Consider the following 22,886-nt stretch of genomic DNA (forward strand, 5'->3'; position numbering starts at 1 on the left):
CAACGGGCAGAGGCCAGGTCAAGCTCAGCTCTGTCCTATCTCTCACCTCACGCTGTGTCAGGAGCCCTGGCACAGGCTGAAGTGAGGTCCTCAGCTCAGGAGAGCTGGTCCAAGGCTCCCCAGCTGCCCAGGGGCTCAAGGGCCCCCTGGGGTGACTCGACCTCGTGAGGCAGCCTTCAGACAGAAGGCCCTGGAGTGAAGCAGCCACTGTGTGACCCTGGCCTCCTTTAACCCAAGTGTCCCATGAAGATGACAGTGGTTCTCCCTCATAGAATTGCACACAGCATTGAGATGGCTCCTTGGCAAAATGGGCAAATGTTCACTGGAACTCTTGGCAGGAAAGTTAGATGGCCTCCTGGAATGGAGAGGCCCGGAATCCCTGACGTGATAGCCTGGGTCGGTCCTCTGCAGAGGTGACACAGCTGTAAGTAAAGGGTGCTGTATTCCCCACTCCAGGGCAAAGGGGAAACTGAGGGCATGCATGTTGGGGAGGAAGAAGGGCCACAAAAGGACCTCAGCAGTCCTGGGTGGAAGAGACCAAGGCCAGGACAGCGGGACCTGCAGGGGCTGGGAGAGGTGGCTGAGTACTGGGAGACGGGACATCACCTCTCTGAGCAGGGGATCCCCTAGCCACGGCTTTAAATACTAGTCCTGCCACTTGCTACCCTGTAACTTCTATATGTCACTTGTCCTCTATGAGCCTCAGTCTCCTCATCTGTACAATGGGGACAAGAAGGGTGTTGTGAGGAGGTCATGAGGTCAGCTGTGCTGGGGAAGGCAGCCCTCCATCGTGGTGGTGCTGCAGTGGAAGCAGAGTGAGGCTGTCTCTACGATCCCTCAGGTCACTTTCTTGCCCATCCTGGGCCTCAGTGTTCCTGCTTGTAAGACAAGGAGGTGAGGGTGGATAATCCCCAAACTCCCTTCCAGCTTCAGATCCAGGTCTCTGCTTGCCTGGTTGCACATATCCCACGTTCCCCAAATTCCCAATGGAAAGAATACAATGGACCATGCAGAAGGTGCTGAAAAGGCTTTTTATTGCTGGGGGTGGAGGGTGATGAGCATAGGATGTCCTGACTGTGAGCACGAGTATCTGAGAGGTGTCCTTTGACTGGGCTCAGTTGTCACTCCTGGGGGATGGTGTTAGTACTGATTGTCCCAGAGGGAGACAGTACAGAGATCCAGTCACATCCCGGAACCAATCTGGAAGGAGACCCTGGTGTGAGGCATGGACACCCCAGGACCCTTACCTGCTCCTGTGTGCAGCAGGCACAGCTCCTGGAGTACTTCCCCCCAAACCCTGCAAGCTCTGAGACTTGGGGGTGGGGGACTGGCACCTGTGATTTGGGGTCTTTCTCTGGCACCTGGCACTGACCCCTCCTCATCCCCTCACCCTCCCACCCCCTCACCTTAGCAAAATGGCCGATGTAAAAAGACTGATCAGGGCCCAGAGGAGCCAGGGTTCAGGGCTTAGTGTATGATCAGGATCAGGGATCAGACTGAGATGCGATCTGGTCTCTATTTGTGACCAGTGTCAGGGCTCAGTCAACTACTGGACTTAAAGCTCAGTCCGACTGTTCTGGGCTCAGTCAGGGAGCAGAATCAAGCACAATCTGCGTGTCTGATTAAGGGTCAGGAGTTGGTCTGTGACCGAGATCAGGGCTCAGTTTGCCACTAGAGAAAGAGGAGAAGCCAAGTTTGTTTCTGCTCCTTTACAGGCCCCTGGGTGGGGTCTCACCCTCTCTCAGCCCGGGGCCCTGGACCCAGCCCTCACCAGCGGGCGGGCATCCCAGCAGTTTTCCTCAAATGCTTTCATCAAGTTCCTCTTGGCTTTCCTGAGGTTCACCTGAAGGAACACAATTAGTAGCAGTTCTCAGTCTCCAGCACTGGAAAGTCGAATACAAATCAGTGACTGCCACCCTCCACCAGGTCAGACTTGACAGCCATGGGTCCACTTATGTGCCATTCCATCTCTCAACAAGTTCATCTGTGAAATGGGTATCATGACACTACCCATCCCCTTCGGGTCATTCCAAGGATCCAGTGAGATAGTATATAAGAAGTATATAGTATATACTTATAGTATAGACTTAGTATATACTATATATACTAAGTATAGCATAGTATACTTACATAGTATAGTATATACTTGTATAGTATATACTTATTTATATAAGAAGCATAGAGCGATGGCCCAATGAACTAGGTCTGTGGCTATTTTCTAGAAGAACTGCCTCCAGGATCCTGATGCTTCACGCATCCCATTTCTGTTGCCCACCGCCCCAACAACCCCAGTCATGCCAGAGACCCAAGTCAAGCAAAGCTCTCGCGGGCTGGGGGTGAAACCACACTTCCTCATAAGAAGGGAAAGGGAAGGAGTGGTGTTTATCATCAATGCCTACTGGATAATAGTCCTTTCCTGTGTTTTCTTTAAATCCATTCATCAGCTAAGCCTTGTTTACAACCTCCTTTCACCTGGGAGGAACCCAAGGCTCAGAGAGGCGGAGCCAGGTGACCAGGACTGCACAGTTGCTAAGTAGCAGATCCAGGGTTTGAACCCAGATCTGGCCCGTCCTCTTTCTCACATCATTCTGGGCAGCAATTTCTGCCAGAGGGACAAAGGAGGGCAGCTGAAGCTCTCAAAGACCGACAGAGACTCTCAGTCCGCAGGGACCCCCTCCAACCGCACTCTCCTGACTTGCTCGGGATGAAGGGTCCTCAGCGTCTCCAGGGTCCCCTGCCCAGACCTGCTGGTGCTGCAGGCATAGAGCAGCATACCAGCCCCTGTGAGGCTGCAGAGGGAGCCTCCTCGCTGCTTCCCCAGGCTGTGACTTACCGATGAGTTTCTTAACACACTCTGCATCCAGGCTTTCAAGGAGTTCACGGATTCGTGGGCACAGCTGCGGGTCACATAGAGCCAGCGAAAGAGAGACACACAGAGAGAAATGGAAAGAGGGAAGGAAAGAAAGAGGTGAGGAGGTGAGGAGAGACGGGAGAAGGAAGAGGCCTGGTTATCACCTGCTATGAGCGCCCTGCCCGTCACCCGCAGAGATGCTCACCCCTGGGGCCTCAGAACTTCTGACCATTAGGATTCTAGAACAGTGGAAACCTAGAAGGCCCATACCTGAGATCCAGAGGACACTAGAACCCTAAAAACCTCAGAACATTAGAATCCCAGTGCCTTAAGTATCTAGACTGTAAGCATCCCAGATCCCTGTGCTCTTTGAAACCTTGTCCTTCGGACTCTGACATTTCAAGGGTCAAATGGGACCCTGGGAACCATAGAGAAGTGTTTCTCACAATTTTATGTGCATCCAATTCCTCGAAGATCTCGTTAAAAGGCAACTTAATGAGCAGCAGGTCTGGAGTGGGACCTAAGGGTCTGCATTCTAAAAAATGCCCAAGGAAGGTCAGTGCTGCTGGTCTGACAACCATATAGCAGTGACCCTCCAGTTCAGTAAATCTCAGGGCCTCCTGGAGGATTAAAAAAAAATAAGCCCAGATTGCAAGGCCCCTTCCAGAGTGACTAATTTAGAATCTTTGGAATTTAGGGCACATGGTACATATGGTTTTGTATATGATACATAGGAATCTGACCTATGGTATGTACAGTTTTGTATTTCAATAAATTAAATAAAGTTGTATTGAAATAAGAAAAATATTAGCTAAGAGGCCTATTGGCAGTCCGTGGGTATGGCAAATGGTTCAAGTGTGGGACCCAGTGATTTCAGCTCATGTTGGGCTCCTCTTCTCCCCAGGCCAGGCTGAGTGAAGTGGGGTGGGGCAGGGGGAGTAGCAACTGACAACTCAAATGGAAGTTGGCCCTTCAGAAAGGAAGGTGGCTAGAGAGTACAGCCCACCCATGGAGTGACACACCTGCCCCCACCAGGCCTGACTGCAGCCCCAGGAGTGGGGGACTCACCTCATCCTGCACTGCAGAGGACACCACCCTTCTCGCAATGTCCACTCCAAAGTCCACAACATCACTGAGCAGTCCAAAGCGTCTGGAGAAGAGAGGAAATTGACAAAGGTCAGGGAAGTTGGCAGAGCGGCCAAGAAGGAGCAGTGGGAAAGAGGGTGGAATACGGTGGAGCTCCTTGAAGTCAGGTGACTTGAGCCTCTCCCCAGGGGGATCAGCACGTAGAACCCCATGGTTGACCAGCAGCCCACCCCAGTAGCTCATGAGTGTCTCATCACAACCCTGAGACCTCTTCCATCCATCCATCCATCCATCCATTCTTCTATCCATCCATCCAGCCAGCCATCCATTCATTTATTCGTCAGTACGTATTTATAGAACACCAACTATATGCTGGGAACCAAACCTGACTTAGGACACAGTGATGAACAGAGCACAAGCAGCTCCTAATATGGTACCTAAATATTAGATTGGTTAAAATGTTCATTCAGAGCTTTCTGTAACATCTTATGGAAAAACCCAAATAAATGTTTTGGCCAACCCCGCATTAAACAAATTTTCCTAAGGCTTGCTCCTTCCCACTATCAGCTCTGAGCATACCTTTCACCACCCCAGGGCAGCCCTCCCTGACTGCCTGCCTAAGGAAGGACTCTGTATCAGTTTGTATCATAGCACTCTGTTAAGAGTGCTGCACTGCTCAGGGATCTTTGCCATCTGACATTTCCCGTGTGAGTTCTTTATTACTGGACTGAATGCTTGCCTGTCTGCCTTCCTCTCAAGAGCATAAGCTCCACGAGAGCAAGGTCCTTGCCTGCAGTCACCATAAATTCTCCAGAGCTCAGAAAGGCAGCTGCTTGGCATAGAACAGTTGCTCCATATGTTTCTGGCTGAAGGAGAAAATGAAGAAAACATACAACTAAGTACGTAATGACAACTTATGATAGGTATTGAGAAGGGTGAGAGATCTTCCAAGAGAGAAGAGGAGGAACCTTGTTTTAGACTCTGAAGGATGAGCTGTACAATAAGATGGAACGTGGGAAAGGTGTTCGAGACTAGGTTCCAGAACATCCTGTGCACAGGCCTTGGGTGGAAGGAGTTTTTCTGAGACTCAGAGCAAACGCTAGTGTGTCTAGAGCAGAGTGAGCAAGGGGGAGAGCACAGTGATATGAGGGTGGACCCAGATCAGGCAGAGCCTCAGTGGCCCTGGGGAGAGCTTGAGACTCCACCCATGGTGGAGAGAAAAGCCCCAAAAGGATTTGGAGCAGCAGAGTGGCATGCCATTTCACAGATATGCACACTGAGACCCAGAAGGCTGGATGATTTCCCTGGGGCTATAGGCTGGGCAATGTCCAGCAAGTCTCAGGCATTTGGACTTATATTAGTCTTTCCAAGTGATGATAGGCTGCAGAGCCTATCTGTGGGTTTTGGGGGGTCCCTACGCAACCTGTGATCAGATCCCTTGTTGGAGCAGGATGGACTGACCTCTATTCATGGCTCAGCCTTGATACCTGCCAAGGCCAACCTGCCCCAGTCTTCAGCTTCCAGACCACTCCTCCTCTCCCAGCCAGGACCAGAGTCAGCCTTTTTCTCTCTACCATCTTCCCTGGGCAAAACCTGCTTATTCAACCATACAGTTTAAGATCTAGATTTCGTGGGTTACTGGAGATCAGTGACTTAAATGGAGAGAATTAATTTTTCAAGGTCTCATCTTGGGAATCTTCCATTGAGTGGAAGAGGATTAGGGCACAATCTGATATCAGAACCTATAGCAGGTTCTTCTTATTCTTCTAGCCTTCTCCTAGCTAGAGGCAAGAAGGTAAACACTATATATTATTATTGTTATTATCATTATTATGATTTGAGGGACATTATATAATAAGAGAAGGGTCAGTTCTTCAAGTAGATGCAACAATGCTAAATGTGCATGCATCAGAGCTTCAAAAACTATGAAGCAAAAACAAATAAAGCTGAAAGGTGAAATACACAAATTCACAGTTATGGTTTGAGAGGTCAACACTCCCATCTTAGTAATGGGAAGACCCAAGAGACAGAAAATAAGGATAGACATTACTATTATTGAAAGCTTAGTATGTGCTTGGCCAAATATTCTCTGAGTACGCTATGCATTTTCTCATTTGGTCAACTTAGTAGTCTATGGAAGAAGGCAATGGCACCCCACTCCAGTACTCTTGCCTGGAAAATCCCATGGACGGAGGAGCCTGGTAGGCTGCAGTCCATGGTGTCGTGAAGAATCAGACACGACTGAGCCCCTTCACTTTCACTTTTCACTTTCATGCATTGGGGAAGGAAATGGCCACCCACTCCAGTGTTCTTGCCTGGAGAATCCCAGGGACGGGGGAGCCTGGTGGGCTTCCGTCTATGGGGTCACACAGAGTCGGACACGACTGAAGTGACTTCGCAGCAGCAGCAGCAGCAGTAGCCTATGAGTGATGTTACCAACCTTAGTTTAAAGATGTGATAGCTAAAGCTTCTATAGGCTAAATTGATTACAAAGACCCAAGTGAGTGGCAAAGCTAGCTTGACTCCAGAGTCTGAACCCTTTTTTTTTTTTTTTTTACCATACTCTGCTCCCTCCCAGGTCAGGAATAGGGCTGAAATTACGGGTCTCCGCTCCTCTGGAACTCCTTGCTCTGCAGAGATGTGTGGGCCTCACCTGTGCCGCACTGTGAGGGAGATGCTTTCTGAGTTGTTGATGCATTCTCCCACGACCACCTTGGAGTCACCAGTCTCGGGATCAGTTTCAACGCTGACACTAGTTTGGAGGTTCACATTGAGGTCCAGGTCGACAATCTCACCCAACAGAGGCCTGCAGGGAATAAGATTCACAGTGACCAGAGGTGGAGAAGTCTCTTCACGTTGCCCACATGAGTCTCTCTCTCTAGATGGCCATTGCATGGGATGTCTATGGATAAAGTCAATACTGTGTAAATTTTTTATGAAATCTATATTCTTACATTCAGTTCAGTTCAGTCGCTCAGTCGTGTCCGACTCTTTGCGACCCCATGAATCACAGCACACCAGGCCTCCTTGTCCATCACCAACTCCCGGAGTTCACTCAAACTCACGTCCACAAGGTCAGTGATGCCATCCAGCCATCTCATTCTCTGTCGTCCCCTTCTCCTCCCGCCCCCAGTCCTTCCCAGCATCAGAGTCTTTTCCAGTGAGTCAATTTTCTGGCCCCATGGGTTTGCCTTGTATGAAATTTTTATGCAGTATCACACCAATAAATAAAATAAAAATAATAGTTAACATTTCTTGAGCACAAACTGTGTTAAGTATTTCACAAAAGTCTTTTACTTGAATTAAGCGATTTCATTTTGACAGCAGTACCTTGAGGGAAAAATGCTATCATTATCTCTATTTTCAGAGTGAGGAAATGTTTGGTCTAGAGAGGTTACTTAACTATTCCAAGATCTCAGAACCAATGGATGATGAAATCGCAGTACAGTTAATTTATAAAGACTCTTCTACACATCTGCATTTTCCTTTTTCTTCGTATTTAAAAAGTAATTATTATTGTTTTTTAAAATTTTTTTATTTTTTCAAAACAATTTTAGGAATCTTTACTTAAAAACAACCTTATCTTAAAATGTTGTAACTTTGGTTTACGAGCAGCAAGCAAAGTACAGAAGCAAAAATGCATTACAGGAGCATTAAGTTCTACATTAGGTCACAGCGTCTAATCTGAAATCACACCCATAATATCATTTTTCAGGATATCTGGGAAATAGTTATTTCCCAGGATGTCTGAACCATAGCTACTCTATTTTGACTTTTAATTGTAAAAAAAGAACAAAAAAATTTTTTTAATAGCCAAAGCAGATTTCACCATTAATGACGTCAGTGTTTTTCTAGGTATGAGAAGATGCAAGAATTGGAACTCATAAAACCTTTTTCTGAAAAGATCTAACTATCTGAAGGCCTGTTCTGCCAGTTTTTTTTTTTTTTTCAGAGCACAGAGTGCCTCATTCCTGATTTTCACCCTGAACTTCTTTCAGGGGGTGTTGAAGGTCAGCAGCTTGCAATGATCATGATGTAATCTTTGTAGAGGCAGCTGGCAAGTACCAACTTCCAGTCAGCAGGGTCCCTTCATAGCCACATATCTGACCACGTGACACCATTTCATGGCCATTGTGTCCTGTGGTGCTGGGAAGGCTCATTCCCAGGTCTAGGGAAGTGATGGGCCACTCAGTGTGCTAAAATTGGACCAGGCCTTGCAAGTAGCAAAAGTCTCTGGACCACTGTCTTACTAGCCTCCTGGTCCAGGAAAATATTTCCTCCTGTTGCTTTTTCCCACACCCAGAGTCACATTATTACAATTATTGATCTCATATGGAACTGTCAGTTCAGCATTATATCACAGGCTCAGTGAAACAAGTGACATAGAAAATAATATAGCCATAGCTAGCAGTTATTAGTAAAATAAGAATTATAAGTCAAGCACTTTCATTAGATAAAGCCTGGTATACCCCAAGTCACCTGACTTCATTCGTTAAATGATTATAGTCTGGTGTTAATCTCCTGGTTGTACATTATGGAGCATCCGACCTTTATTTGAAGATTGGTTACTGAGATAAGCCTTAGAAACTAACCTAGAGTGTCTTTTTTAATAACTTAATTAAATCTTTTAGCAGTATCACATAACAAGGAACTGTCTCAGCAGTGAGTCTTAGTAAACACTAGACATTAACAAAACTAGAAACTTAATTTAACAATTTACAAAACTTAATATTCCGTGATTTTTCATTATGGAGGCCCTGTAGCCAGGGAGGCTTTAACCCATCAAATAAAAAATGAGGTTTGTCAGGGAGCTGGGAAAAGCCAAGCAGCCATCTTGGATTTCCCATAGCCCTGACTCTGATTTCCAGCTATTGTTTTTAATTTTCCAATTTAGAAGCAGACTGTTGCCATGGTTTAAGGACATTAGGATGACACAAGTCTAACAGAGTTCTTGTATAAGCAGAATGAGCTTTTACATGTCTACAAACCCGACAATTGGATGAATTTCTAAAACTAGCATAGGATCAGGCCTATGGTAGAAAAGCATTTGATTTATATGCAGAGGGCTAAGAAGGCAAGAAAACATTATAAATGATCATACGAATCAGGTCCAGCATCTTGGGCAAGCTGTCTATCCTAAGATCTCAAATCCAATGAATGATGAAATCGCAGTACAGTTAATTTATAAAGACTCTTCTACACATCTGCGTTTTCCTTTTTCTTCGTATTTAAAAAGTAATTAAAATACTTAGAAATTATTGTTTCTAATATAACTTATATCATTAATGAATGAATAAAATTCCTAATGCAATTACAGTTTCCATATAATGTTCGCATGCCTTTCATCACATACTGTACACTACTATATGGCCATACTGGTGACTGCCATTTAAAGAGAATCTTGAGAGACAAAATGATGCTGGAGGAAACTTTGCCTAAGAGTTATAAATGTTCATGTCTTCTCAATTTTCAGCTATTATGATTAGATAAGTTTTATGATTTTGGAATTATATTTCATGGAGGAGTTTTTAAAAAAGAGATTTGGTTCTGGGCAGTGTTTCTTAGAACATGTTAAAGGTTAGGATTTGGGAGTTGCAAAGGCCTCCTTATTTTACAGATTGGGAGAGCAAGGCGGCAGGGTGGAAAAGTGCCTGATTCCAGACTGGAGACCTATCGGCCACACCTCACTGCCTCTCCCAACCCTCAGATCGAAGGCTACTCACCGGTTTACGGTGATGTCAGCAGTGATGGGGATCTTCACGTCAGCGGTGTTTTCAGAAGTCGCTTCGAATGTGATATCCGGGACTTGGACATTCCTGATTCTCACCCTGCGTAAAAACCACAATTCACTCTTGTCACTCCTGAAAGCTGTTGCTTGTCTCTTCTCTATGCCAGCTTTGTGCTGAGTTTTGAGCCTCATGGACTTTGCCTGCTTTGGTCTTCATGAGAGCCCTGCTCAGGGGTTGGATTCTCTCCACTGGGTGGCATGGCAGACTTGAGGATCAGACGGCTGTGATTTCCTCAAGACGCCAAGGGTGAATATGTACCAGAGCCAGTATTTGTTTTTTGGGTTTTGTTTTTAGTTGAAGTATAGTTGCTTTCCAATGTTGTGTTAGTTTCAGGTGGACAGCAGAGGGATTCAGGTAGAGATATGTATATTTATAGAGATATCTTTATTTCAGATTCTTCTACCTTATAGGTTATTACAGAACATTGAGTATAGTTCCCTGTGTTATATAGCATATCCTTGTTAGTTGTTTTGTGTGTGTGCGCGCATATATCTATATCTATATCTATCTATATATATATATATATATAGTGTGTGTCTATGTTCATGCCTGGAGTAGGAGATGGCAGCCCATTCCAGTATTCTTGCCTGCACAATCCCATGGACAGAGAAGCCTGGTGGGCTATGGTCCATAGGGTCGTAAGGAGTTGGACATGACTGAAGCAGCTTAGCATATGTTAACGCGAAACGCCTAATTTCTCACCCACATTGCTTTCTCTTCAGGTAACCATGAGTTTGCTTTTTATGTGCACAAGTCTGTTTTGTATAAATTCTTTTGGATCATGTTTTAGATTCCATATATAAGTGGTATCATATGGTATTTGTTTTTCCTCTGTCTGACTTACTTCATTTAGTATGACAATCTCTATCCCCATCCTTTCATTACTGCAGACAGCATTAATTAATTCTTTTTCTGCAGAGTCAGAATTTGAACCCAGAATTGCCTGACTCCCAGACATTATGTGTGGAGCCACCTACATGGTGTGAATTCTCATTTTCTCTCTCCTGAGGCCATTCAGACTTTTATACTCAGCTATATTCAGAGAAGAAAAGTCTTATTCCTTAGAAAAGGGACTTCAGGCATCAGCAAGCAGATAGAGGTGAGGGAGAAGAGAACCTTCATCCTGACTCTGAAATCACAGTATCGGAGGGTCCAGACCCATGAGATGCCTGGACAGGCCCTGTAGCGCTGACTCTAATTTTCCCAGGCTCTGGTAGAGCTGGCCTCAGACCCCTTCTGCTCTGCAAGAACACACAAGGTTTATTCATCTTTCTTTCTTTTATATTAAACTTACCTCCCCAAAGAGACATGTTCTCTTTTCTGGGAACAAAGATCTCCAACATGAAGCATCAACTCACCCTGTAAGCCTGTTCACTACTTGAAAAATTCTAGAAATGAGTCGTTCCAACAAATTCTCAGTGTGCTGGGTCTCCTGTACAACCTCTTCCGAACACCTGGATTCCAATTCAGTCTTCAAATTCTGAAAGACAGCTGCAAAAGCAATCTCCGTTTAGTGTAGTGCACAACTGAAGAAGCAGCTCCTAGGCACCAGGCACTAATGAGACTCCTTGCCTAGGATATTTCATCTTATAACACCTCCACAAAGTAGATATTGCTGCTCCCTGCACTTTCAGATGAGGAAATAAAGGATCAAAAGATTAAGAAATGGGCCAAAGTCACACAGCTAGGAGACCTTGTTCCTAGTATGCTGCCTTCATGCTGATATACGTTCATCATTTCAACAAAGCAATTAACCCACTGAGCAGGCAATAGATACTGATTGCACATCAGCTTCTAGTAGTGAAGATTAAGGAGATGCTCATACAAACAGAATAAACAGAATAAAATAAGAAATGGAAAATGTAGAATCAAAGAAGAAACATGGCTTCAAATTATTAAAGTGGCAAGTAGGAGCCCTGGATAACAGGCCTAGAAAGCAGTGATTCATTCAGGAGCAAGAAGACAGAGAGTCCTAACAGAGGGTGTTTCAGAGAAAAGAGGGATTTGGCAGGGCAGATGTAGAATGGCACATCTGAAAAGAGTTCAGAATCTATGTGTAGAAAAGAACTCAAATGAGAAACAGGAAGGCAACAACTAGGTGAGAAACACACACACAAAAGGCTACAGGAAAAGGTATGTAATCAGAGTACTCCAGTTTGGCTCTGCAATGGACAATAGCTACCTAATTAAAATGATGGAAACAGAGATGGAAACCCTGTCTGGTCCTATAGATAATCCAGACACTACTGCTCTGAGCTCAGTTTTATCAGCACTGAAACTGGAAAGTGGGTCCCTCCTGTATCTTTGACATTTGCCCAAGCCCTGGCAAGGTTTGAAAGGCAGTCATATACAGAAATTAGTTTCTCCTATGAAGACTATTTCTCAGGGTGCTGGTAATGTTTCCAGAAATTGAAAAGAAGGCCAAATTCTTTCAAGAAATCAGAATTAGAAGGACGTATGATTAACTAGAAAGGTAGGTAATTTTAAAGTTACCTAGGCTAGGTAGGAATTCTATTCCAATTAGTTAATACAAAGTACTAAGAAAATTGAATGGCCCAGAAAAGGATATGCTGCAAATATAAATAAACTATTTAAGTTAAATATGTAATGACTAATAAAATATGAAAAATATGAGTGAATCCTTTAATAATTAGGGAAAAGCAAAGTGACATGATTTATAACCTTTCATCTGTGAGACTGGCAAAAAATTCAGTTGTCCACAACAGTGCTGTTAGGAAAGTGGAAAAAAGGTAATCTCATAGAGTATTGGAGAAAATGTTAGCATAGGGTATTATTTGTCAATATCTATTGTAATTTAAAATATGTATACTTTTGAACTTTTGAAATGTCACTTTGAGGAATTTATCCTAAGAATCTATTAGCAAAGTTTACCATGCTATAAGATGTAAAGTGATATGCAGTGAAGTGTTGCTTGTTTCTAGAAAAATAATAAACAATGACCAATTAGTCATTATTTCCAAATAAACAGGAACCAATTAGTCAGCTGTCTTAGTAAGCAACCCATAAAGAGAGCCCCTGCTGCGGCTTCTGCTAATACAGGCACAGTCTTTAGCAGGAAGCTCCCAAGCGCCACTGGCCATTGTTGTTGACTCACTTTCAAGTGTATCGTCAAAGGCATCAAGTCCTCTCTCAAGACCAGAATTCGGCTTCCTCAGAACATTCTTGCCAAGATTGTCAAGAAGAGATGCTGAGGTCCCAGCGAGCAGGCCGCACAAGAGAACAAGTTTCCAAAGCTGCAACATCTTGTCCTGACACCTGGACAGTCATGGGAGGACCAGGAGTGAGAATTACCCACAGGGAAATGGCATCGTGGATGAGCAGCTAAGACTCTGACACTCAGCAGACTTTGAAGATAGACATGGCTATCTCGTCTCTTACAGCCCAGGTCAGAAAGCTAGAGCAACTTGCCCGGAGGGAAACAACCAGTGAAAGTAGGAGTCACTATTTGAAAAGTCATACTTGACTCCCGGTCAGTGCTCTTTGCTAGGGGTCCTTTGCACTCGCTGGCTTCTCTGCCTGGAACATTTCCCTCTTCTTTTCATTTTTCCTGAGTCACTTCCTACCGACTCCAAATTCAGTGAGAAATCATGTCCTCTAGGAAGATCACTCTAGACTCTCCCCAGAGTCCAGGTTAGGGGGCCCCTCTCCACCATCTTGCAGCCTTCATGATATGACCAGAATCCCGGGCACCAGTTAGGGAAGACTGACTGCCTTTCCCATCAGGCTGTGCACCCCCCAGAGGAGGGATGGTGACGTCGCTCACGATTGAATTCATTACACATAGTAAAAACCCTGCTCCTCGCTCAGTACAACAAAAGAAAGTTTGCTGAATAAAAGTATGAACACATAAATGGGCACCACATCATGACCCTGCTTTGCTTGTCAGTTTGGCAATTCTCCTAGTTGAATCCATTTCTCAATTTACACGAGTCAAGATTATTGAATTAGACCAATCCCTCTGCCTCCTGCCCACAAAGCCTTCTGAAGGCCTTAGGTGGGGTGACATTAGGTAGAAAGCCCATCATTCACAGGTTTGGAGGAAAATACTTACAAAATCCTCGCTCCCCTGCACAGTCTCCTGAATTCTGCTGGGTGGTGATGGCCTTATATCTCCTGGATGATAATGGGGTGGGAGGCTGCCCCCGGAAACAAGCCCTGTGTCAGAGCCATCCAAGGAGACTCCAATGAAAATAACCCTGTCCAGAGCGAATACAGAGAGACTTCCAAAGCAAAGGTCACCCAGGATGACTGAACTGGAAAAAGTGGATATGGAGAGGACTTGGTGCCAAGACTAAGAGCAGGTTCTCGTGCTGCCAAGACAGCGGCCACTGCAAGTGGGGGCTGGGATAAAGACCGAGAACGGATGAAGTGGAGAGTGTTCTGGTAGAAGGACCCATGGTGATCATCCAGCTTAATTCCATCAGGATTTGGAAACGCAGGCTCAGAGGGAAATTACTGATACTAATTCTATCAGTATTTGGAAACCAGCTTGAGGTCCCCCAGTAAGACAGGGACAGATATGGGGCTAGAATTGTGGCCCACAGAGTCAGGGTCAGTGACCAGTGAGGTCATTCTTCCCAAACCTTCTCTTATGTCTGAGTGCTCTCCATAAAATCCCTCACAGTGGAACCAGCCTTCGGGCAAATGTTTTCAGTTCAGGACCACCCACCCCTGTCTGCCTACTCCATTTAGTCAGGAGAGTTCCTCCTGTGAGTGAACAAAGTCTGCTTCCATATGTATCCTCATGTATGCAGGATTCCTATGCACACTTGCCCCAACCCCTCTGCTCTCAGTGCAGCGGCCAGAGGTTGAAGCACTCAGCTTCAAAACAGCGTCCCTACCATGGCCTTGTGGAACTGTTCACTGCCACCCCAAACCCATCGACCTCTCCTTCCATGGCCCTACTGACTTCCTTCTGTCCCAGAAAGATGTCAGCCCTTTTGCTGTCTTTGACCTCCACACAGACCGATCCCTTTTCGCAGAACTCACCTGCCTAGTTGTCCCTGGCTCTCGACATCACCTTGCAACCTCATGACGGCTCACCTGAGGTGGTCCCTCCCCATCTTCCCAAGCTCTGCTTCTTGCTGGCTTCTCTCGCAGCAGATCATTATCATTTGATTTTTCCCTTGTTCTCCACCCTCAACCAGTTGTTCCCACCCTTTCCTCTAGGGCTTTCCTCTCACGTGGGTCCCAAGACCCTGACCTGGCTCTAGAATGCTCCAAGCATCTCTATGGCATCTGATAAGGCCATCCACTCTCTGATAAGTTGGTGAGGGTCCCATCATTTGAGATGCTTGGTAATTTGACCAAATGACTGCTAACATCCTGTGTGACTTGATGTGACTGTGAGCTGTGATTCGAAATTTCCTTGGTCCCTCATTCGAAGATCATTGTGGCTCATTTGTATGAGTCCTGCTCACAGCTCTTTTTTCTCCCTGAGTCTGGCTGCCCCATGGGGATATAGTGCCCTCAGGCTTCCTGCCTCTTTCCTTTTCTCACTGTCCTGTCTTCCCAAGACCCACATCCACCTGGCCATTGCCTCCTGGAGTCACTCTGGCTGGTGTTGGGTGGTTTCTCATCATGGACGACGCCCAGGACAAAGCCAGCTTTTTTTGTCCTCTGGGGGCAGCAGTGAGTGGCACTCATCAGCCATGAGGCCCAGGTCCCAGTAGGGGCAGGTGAGTGCCAGGGCCTGGGCTTGGCACTGCAGGTCCACTTTGGCAACTGGTGCTCAGGACAACTCCGTGAGGAGTTGAGGAGTTCAGAAAGCCCCACTTTCCGGTGAGGAAACTGAGGTTTAGGGAAGGGAGGTGACTGCCCAGGTCTCACAAAGATAAGGGCCAGTGTTTGGGTCCCCAGGGAAGGACATTTCACTCAGATCACCTTGAGGCCAGCTGGTGGGGCAAGAGAGTCCTTGGACTTGAATACCCTTTTTATTCTTTGACCTCTGCTGTTTGAGTTGGTCGTAATGCCTGGTGCATTGGGCCCCTGTCAACCTGGAACACCCGGTCCTGGAAGTGCAAATGCATGCCCACTTGGCATTAGGTTGGGATCACTCACTAGTCACCCAGGGTCGTCTCCTCCATTTGCCCATCTGTATCTCAGTAGAAACCTGGAACCCTGTCCTGGACATGAGAGCAGCCAGGAGAATGTAGGGGTAGGTCCAGAGGTTTCGGGAGTTAGCCTTCCTCTCCCTGACTCTGTTCCCACCATCAAAGCACAGGGCAGGTGCCTAAGCTTAAGCCTGGGTCATGGAGAACCCTGTCCAGCAGAGCCTCGGGCCCGTCAGCAGACCATCCTCCCAGACTGTCAGTGCCTAGTTCTGCAAATATCTGAGGCCCCTCTTCCCCTGGTTGTGGGCGCAGAGGTGAGGGCTGTGCAAAACCCTTGTGCAGAGAGTTGTCCCTACTCAGGACACAGCCAAGGAGACTGAGTGTGATACAGGGAGCTCAGACCTGGTGTTGGCCCCAGGCTTCATCTGGTAAAATGGGTAACCGACATGTGTTTGGATCCTGGTGGCAAGTGGAAATTAACATGGTACTGAAGTGCTGGCGCTCATACCCCGGCTTCAGTGCTGGGTCAGCTGTGCTTGAATCCTCTCCTCCTGTTACTGGCTGTGCAGCCTGGACAAGGAGCTCCATCTCCATGAGCCTCAGGTCCCCTGTGTGTGAAATGGGTCTAAAGATGGGATTCTCCTCCAGGTGTGCGGTGAGGATGTGGTGGGATAATGTGTGTGAAGGGCTGAGCATGAAGTAGGTCCCTGATATGCAGTAACACCAGTGCTGAAATGATGATGACAGCTGTTTCTGTTGTCAGGCCGTTTCACCCCCTCCACCTCAGGTCTCCCGTCGATACGTGGTCCCACCCAGAGGGTTATGAGAAGACTGAGTGAGAAGACAAAGCACTCAATACGCTTAATCTTAAGCAGTGGCTTCTGCATTTCTTACTTTTGTGCGCAGTAAAGATGAATGAGATAAAATGGGCTCAGCTCCCCAGTATGCCAGTGTCCACAAATTCTGGCTCCCTCGGGGGATGGTGTATAGCCCTTGACAGGTGTGCTTCCTTGTGTGCTTCCCCATAAGCCTGTTTCCCTTCTAGGACTGAGTTAGTGAAGACAGTACCATGGTCTCAGATATAATCTGATTGAATATAGGGATTGGATGGAGGTTTCTGATAAGAAGTCCTCTCAGGCAGCTCCTGAACTTGGAGGGAAGGATTGATTAGTGATTTCTGCCACAAGTTCAGGAGGGGAGAGTGGAGGCATTGTGTGTTTGCCACTGTGGGACCGGGTCATATCCAAGAAGCCCTTTAGCCAGCAATGGTCACACCAACACCACACATTTATGGAGAGTGGGACTCTGGGACCTGCCTGGTCCTGGGAGAAAGAAATGGAGGCCCTTATCTAAGTTCCAGTCTTGGCCAACAAATAACCTGCTTTGTGACTCTGAGTAACATGTTCATTTTCTCCCAAGTTCTCCATTGCCTCTAACTATAAAATGAACAGAGGTTCCCTGCTAGATGGCTGACTCCTCAGGGCTCTGACAGTTGGTCAGCAACATCTAAGGGATACTTGCTACATTCCCACCTGCTGGGCCACCCAAACTCTTGCTTTGAGCATGAATCCCATCAGCTCCTTGGGCACAGTGATAACCGCCCCGTCTCTGAAGCCATCAGGGCCAAAACCACAGGCTTCATGCCCAGGGCCTGACACAGAGCGGATTTTCAATAAATATCTTTTAGAGCTTGCACAAGCAATTTTTAATGCTGATTAATTAAAATGTACCCATCCAGGAATCCATGCGTTTTATTTGTAACAGTACAATAAGCTTGCTCTTAGGTCATCCTTGGGTGTGCATCCCAGAACTTTTCCCTGTTGGTGGTGTGACAGCAGGTAAATGTCATAACCTCTCTGAGCCCTGTATGTTTTTGCTTTCAACCATGAAAAGAGCACTAGAATATCCTCTCCCTTAGAAGAGCTGCTGGGGGCACTACAAGAGGAAATGTCAGCAGAGAGCCCAGCCCAGCCCCGGCTGAGGAAGGTGCTCCGTGAATAATAGAGAACCGTAATCACTATTGCTGCAACACGTAGTCGTGAGTGTGACCTACGGCAGCATTCAGGAGCCCTGGAAAACAGGGAGGGAGACAAGGGACAGTGTGTGCAGTTCTGAAAGTGTGATGAGGCTGTAAGCAAATCAGAGCGCTGCCACTTACTAGCCTTACGATCTTGCCCTCTTCGAGACTCAGTTTACTCACCTGTAAATACGGCAAATGGGTGTGCCTACATCACTGAACTGGTCTGAAGGGTACACAGTTAACATGTATAAATCTGGACACACAGTCCTTAAAGATTAGCTTTCTTCCTCGTCCACTGGAGAGGGAGCCCCACTAGGCAGGCATCTCGTCTGTTTTGTTCCCTGACGTGTCCCCTGTGTTATAACAATGCCTTGTGATCTAGCTGATGAACACGTGCTCCCTGACGCGTTGTTGTCACTGTTTTTATAACACACAGATCGGGGACCCTGCCCACAGGTGCCTTTCCTGAGGGAGAGCACGTTGCTCTGTTTCCAAGTACTTTCTGTGCACGTCTGCCTCTCCCCAGACACGGGGCACTTCTGCTGCATTAGAATCCACTCCTCCCTTCTCTCTGGCCCTGCAGGTGACCACAGGTATGTGTAGTGGCTAAGGGTGTGGGGTGGCTGGCCCCACGTTTCTCCCCTACGTACGTTGCTCCAGCTGGTGGGAATGTAGCAAGTAGCCCGCAGACACTCCAGACCACCTCTCAGGACACCAAGGGGTCAGCTGTGTAGCACGAAGCCTCTATTCACTTTGTAGTTAGAGGAAATGGAGACCCTGGAGAAAATGAATGTCTTACTCAGAGTCACAAAACAGGTTATAAACTGAGCCAAACCTGGAACCCAGATCAGGGTCCCTCTTCCACCCCACAGCACTAGGCAGGTCCCAGAGTCCCATCCTCCGTGAACATGTGGTGTCCATGCTCCCATCACCAGCTGAGGGGCCATTAGAGATGACCTGGTCCTGAACTGGTGAACATGCAGTCGTTCCACTCCCCCCTCCTGAACTTGGGGCAGACATCACTAATCAATCCAGCCCTCCAAGCCCAGGAGTGCGTGGGAGGGCTTCTCTGCAGAAAGCTCCATCCAGTCCCTACAATTAATGAGGTGTACTTGATACCATAGTTCTTGGAATCTCTAACATGGTCCTGACAGGAAGCTGAGGCTTAGTGAGGAACTGTACCTCCCAAAGCTTATACACCAGTCACCAGGGAGCCAGAGTTTATAGACACAGGTGTACCGGAAGTCTGAGCCCATCTAGGTCATGTGGTCTTTATAGCACACAAAATAAGAAATCTGGTTTACATTGATTAAGCATAAAGCGTATTGGGTGCTTGATCTCCCTTCGTCGTCTCCATAACCCTGTGCAGTGAGGTCATGTAGAGATGGGACAGCTGAGGTGGAGGGGAGTGAAGTGACCAGACACCAGCAATAATTGTAATATCATCATCACTGTTGTATTAGGAGCCTACACACATTATCCCTCCACATCCTCACAGCAAACCTGGGAGGAAGGAGACTCCCATACTTAGTCTCATTTTGCACCCTAGGGACCTGAGGTTCAGGGAGATGAAGTCCCTTGTCCAGGCCATAAACCAGCAACAGGAAAAGAGAGGATTAGAAAGCAGTCTGCCCGAATCCAGAACTGAGGTCTGACCACCATCCCCTTGGCACCCTTTTATTTTATTTTTCTGATGTATGTTAATTTCCATTTTGCCACGGGGATCCAGGTACCAGGTTGTTTACCCATTTTACAATGAGGCAGCAGAAGCCTGGGGCCAATTCCAGGCTTGAGTTCATTACATCACTCTCCAACCCCTGGGTTGCAGTCTTGAGGTGAGAACAAGTCTCTCCACAAGATTTTCCTCACATCCCTCAGCTCTGTGCCCACAACCAGGGGAAGAGGGACCTCAGATGTGTATAAACCAGGCTCAGACAGTGTGGAGGGTGGTCTGCTGGTGGATCCAAGGCTCTGCTGGATGGGGTTCTCCATGTCCCTGCCCCAGGCTTGGGCACCTGGGCTGCTCCCTTCTCCCTACTCTGTGCTCTGATGCTGGGACCACAGTTACGGTGAGGAAGGCTAGCTCCTCAAGGCTCTAGCCCTACCTGTACTTTGTCCTAGCTGAGTTCATCAGGTTCTTACTGAGATGCAGGTGGGGGAACAGAGGAGATGGACACAGGTGACCCAGAGGTTTCTGCTGGTGCTATAAGCCCGATGCCAAGTGGGCACCATCTGGGCTTCCTGGACCAAGTGTTCCGGGTTGACATGGGCACAATGCACCAGGTGTAACAACCAACTCAAACAGCAGGTTTCGAGGAATAACATATTCAAGTCCAAGATCTCACCTGCCGCACCAGCTGGCCTCAATGTGACCTGACCTTCCTGCAGACGCAAATGCTGGTTTTCTGTGCTGTGAGACCTAGGCCAGTCACCTCCCTTCCCTGAACCTCAGTATCCTCAACTGGAAAATGAGGTTTCCCATGCCTAACGTGTGGGTTGTCATGAGCACCGATGGTGAAAAAGTGCAACTGCAGTGCCAAGCCATTCGCCTGGGCCACAGTCTCCCTAGATCGGCCAGCAAAGAGGTTAAGATGATGACCTCTAATCTCTCCTGTGGCTTTGATATTTGCTGTTTCCAGTGTGGTTGTGTGATGGTCGAGTAGGCATCAGATTGCAGGAGGAAGACATGGTCTACAAATGTGTTGCTATTTTTGGATCCAGTATCCACTGCCCTGATTGCCCACACCTTGCCTTCTCTGAAGTCCCAATGGAAGGAATGCAACGGACCACACTGGACGTGCAGAAATGGCTTTTTATTGCTGGAGGTAGAGGGTGACGAGCATAGGGTGTCCTGAGTGCGAGGAGGAGTATCTGAGAGGTGTCCTTTGACTGGGCTCGGTTGTCACTCCTGGGGGTGGTGGTAGGACCAACGGTCCCAGAGGGAGACGGTACAGAGATTAAGTCAAGTTCCTGGGAACTTATCTGGAAGGAGAGCCCAGTGTGTGGCATAGAGACCCCGGGGCCCTTACCGGCTCCTGCATTCACGAGGCACGGCTGCAGGAGTGTTTCCCCCCAAACCCTGCGAGCTCTGAGGCTCGGGGAGGGACTGGCACCAGTGGTTTGGGGTCTTTCTCTGACACCTGGCACTGAGCCCTCCTCCCACCCTCACCTTAGCAACAATGGCTGATGTGAAAAGACTGATCAGGGACCATGACGAGTCATGGTTTGGGGCTCAGCGTTTAATCAGGTTCATGAATCAGACTGAGACAGAGGTCAGGTCACTGCCCGTGACCAGTGTCAGAGCTCAGTCAACAGCAGAGTCAAAGCTCAGTCTGCCTATTCCGCTCAGCCAGGGAGCAGAATCAAGTGCAGTCTGGGTGTGTGATTAAGGGCCAGGGCTCAGTCTGCTACTAGAGACAGAAGAGAAGCCAAGCTACGCTTCTGCTTATCCACAGGCCCCTGTGTGTGTTTCTGGAGGGTCTCATCCTCTGTCAGCCCAGGGCTCAGAGCCTGGCCTTCACCAGCAGGTAGGCATCACAGAGGTTTTCCTCATCTGTTCTATGGATTTTCCAGTTGGAGTTTATGAACTTCCTCTGAAGGAACAAACAAGTAGCAGTTCTCAGGCTCCAGCACTGAAAGCTGAATAGAAATTAGACACCAGTGGCTGACACTCTCCAGTGGGTCAGACTTGACAGCCATGGGACCTCTTGCATGGCACTTGATCTCTCTGAGCCTCAGTTAGTTCATCTGTAAAATGGGTGTGATAGCACTACCCATCCTCACTGGGTCATTGCAAGGAGCCAATGAGAGAGTGTATGAGAAGAACAGAGCGATCACCCAAGGAACCGGGTCTGGATATTTTCTAGAAGAACTGCCTCCAGGGCCCTGACACTGTTACTCACCCCACTCTCTTGGCCCCAGCCTCATCAACCCCAGTGTTTCCAGAGACCCAAGTCAAGGAGAGTCTCCGGGGGATGGAGGTCAAACCACAGCTCCTCATAAGAAGGGAAAGAGAAGGGGCTGTGTTTATTAACAATACCTACTGGGTATTAAGCTCTTTCTGCTCTTTCTTTAAATCCACCCATCAACTTGGCAGTGTTTATAATCTCCTTTCGCTTGGGAGGAACCCAAGGCTCAGAGAGGTAGAGCTAGTTGACCCCGACCTCATAGTTGCTAAGAGAACATCCAGGATTTGAACCCAGATCAGGCCCGTCCTCTTTGTCACATCATTCTGGGCAGCAGGTTCTGCCAGTGTGACAAAGGAGGGATAGAATCTGTCAGAGGCCCACAGAGGCCATCAGTCTGCAGAGACCCCCTCCGGCCACACTTTTCTGACTTGCTCACAAGGAAGGGTCTGCAGCTTCTCCAGGATCCCCTGACCAGACCAGCTGGTGCTGCAGGCTAGAGTGCTGCTCCCTCTCCTGTAAGGCTGCAGAGGGAGCCCCCTTACTACTTTCCCAAGCTGCGACTTAGCATTGTGGTTCTTAACGTAACATCCAGGCTTTCAAGGTAACTGCGGACTCATGGGCACAGCCGAGGGTCACAAGGAGCCAGGGAAAGAGAGTGACACATACAGAGAAATGCTGGGAGGGAAGGAAGGAAAGAGTTCAGCAGCTGAGGAGGGAGAGGGCACATGGGAGAAGGAAGAGGACTGGGTGTTTTCTGCTGGGAGCTCCCTGTTTGCCGCCCACAGAGACACTCATGACCTTGAGGATTCTAGAACAGTGGAAACCTAGGCCTCCAAATCTGAGAGCCAGAGGTCACTAGAATCCTAAAACCTCAGACTATTAGAATCCTAGAACCTTAAAGAATCTAGACTTTTAAACATTGCAGAACACTATTCCCTTAGAAACCTTGACCTCTTGAACCTGAAACTTTATAGAGTGAAATGGGGCCCTGGGAACACAGAGAAGTCTTTTTGTGTTTTTCACAGTTTGTGTGTCTACTATTCCCTGAGGATGCTGTTAAAATGCAAATTATTGAGTAGCTCTGGGGTAGGACCTAAGAGTCTGCATTTCTAATGAGTGTCCATGGGAGGTCAGTGCTGCTGGTCTGAGGAACACACG

General features: G+C 47.5%; 1 protein-coding gene across 1 annotated transcript; it reads right to left on the reverse strand.

Annotated features, from left to right (window-relative positions):
- Positions 1-1,023: 1,023 nt before the first annotated feature.
- On the reverse strand, positions 1,024-14,780 carry LOC129548295 (short palate, lung and nasal epithelium carcinoma-associated protein 2A-like). The gene is made up of 8 exons (XM_055414847.2): positions 14,737-14,780; positions 11,085-11,237; positions 9,661-9,765; positions 6,591-6,743; positions 3,920-4,001; positions 2,834-2,897; positions 1,772-1,843; positions 1,024-1,200 (listed from the first exon to the last, which is right to left on the reverse strand). Exons 1-7 carry the CDS (start codon positions 14,778-14,780, stop codon positions 1,800-1,802), a joined length of 645 nt encoding a protein of 214 aa, XP_055270822.2. The 3' UTR covers positions 1,024-1,200; positions 1,772-1,799.
- Between the last annotated feature and the right edge of the window lie 8,106 nt (positions 14,781-22,886).

Source organism: Moschus berezovskii, chromosome 15 (assembly GCF_049115385.1).
Source record: "Moschus berezovskii isolate FMDL1 chromosome 15, NW_MosBer_1.0, whole genome shotgun sequence".
In the NCBI taxonomy this organism is placed as follows: domain Eukaryota; kingdom Metazoa; phylum Chordata; class Mammalia; order Artiodactyla; family Moschidae; genus Moschus; species Moschus berezovskii.

Excerpts from the sequence above, each read along its gene's own strand:
- LOC129548295 (XM_055414847.2), bottom strand. The coding sequence starts at position 14,780 with ATGAGGTTGCAAGGTGATGTCGAGAGCCAGGGACAACTAGGCAG. Across the intron at positions 4,002-6,590 it reads TCCCTCACAGTGCGGCACAG|ACGCTTTGGACTGCTCAGTG; the intron begins GTGAGGCCCACA and ends TCTCTTCTCCAG. Across the intron at positions 1,844-2,833 it reads GTGTGTTAAGAAACTCATCG|GTGAACCTCAGGAAAGCCAA; the intron begins GTAAGTCACAGC and ends GTGTTCCTTCAG.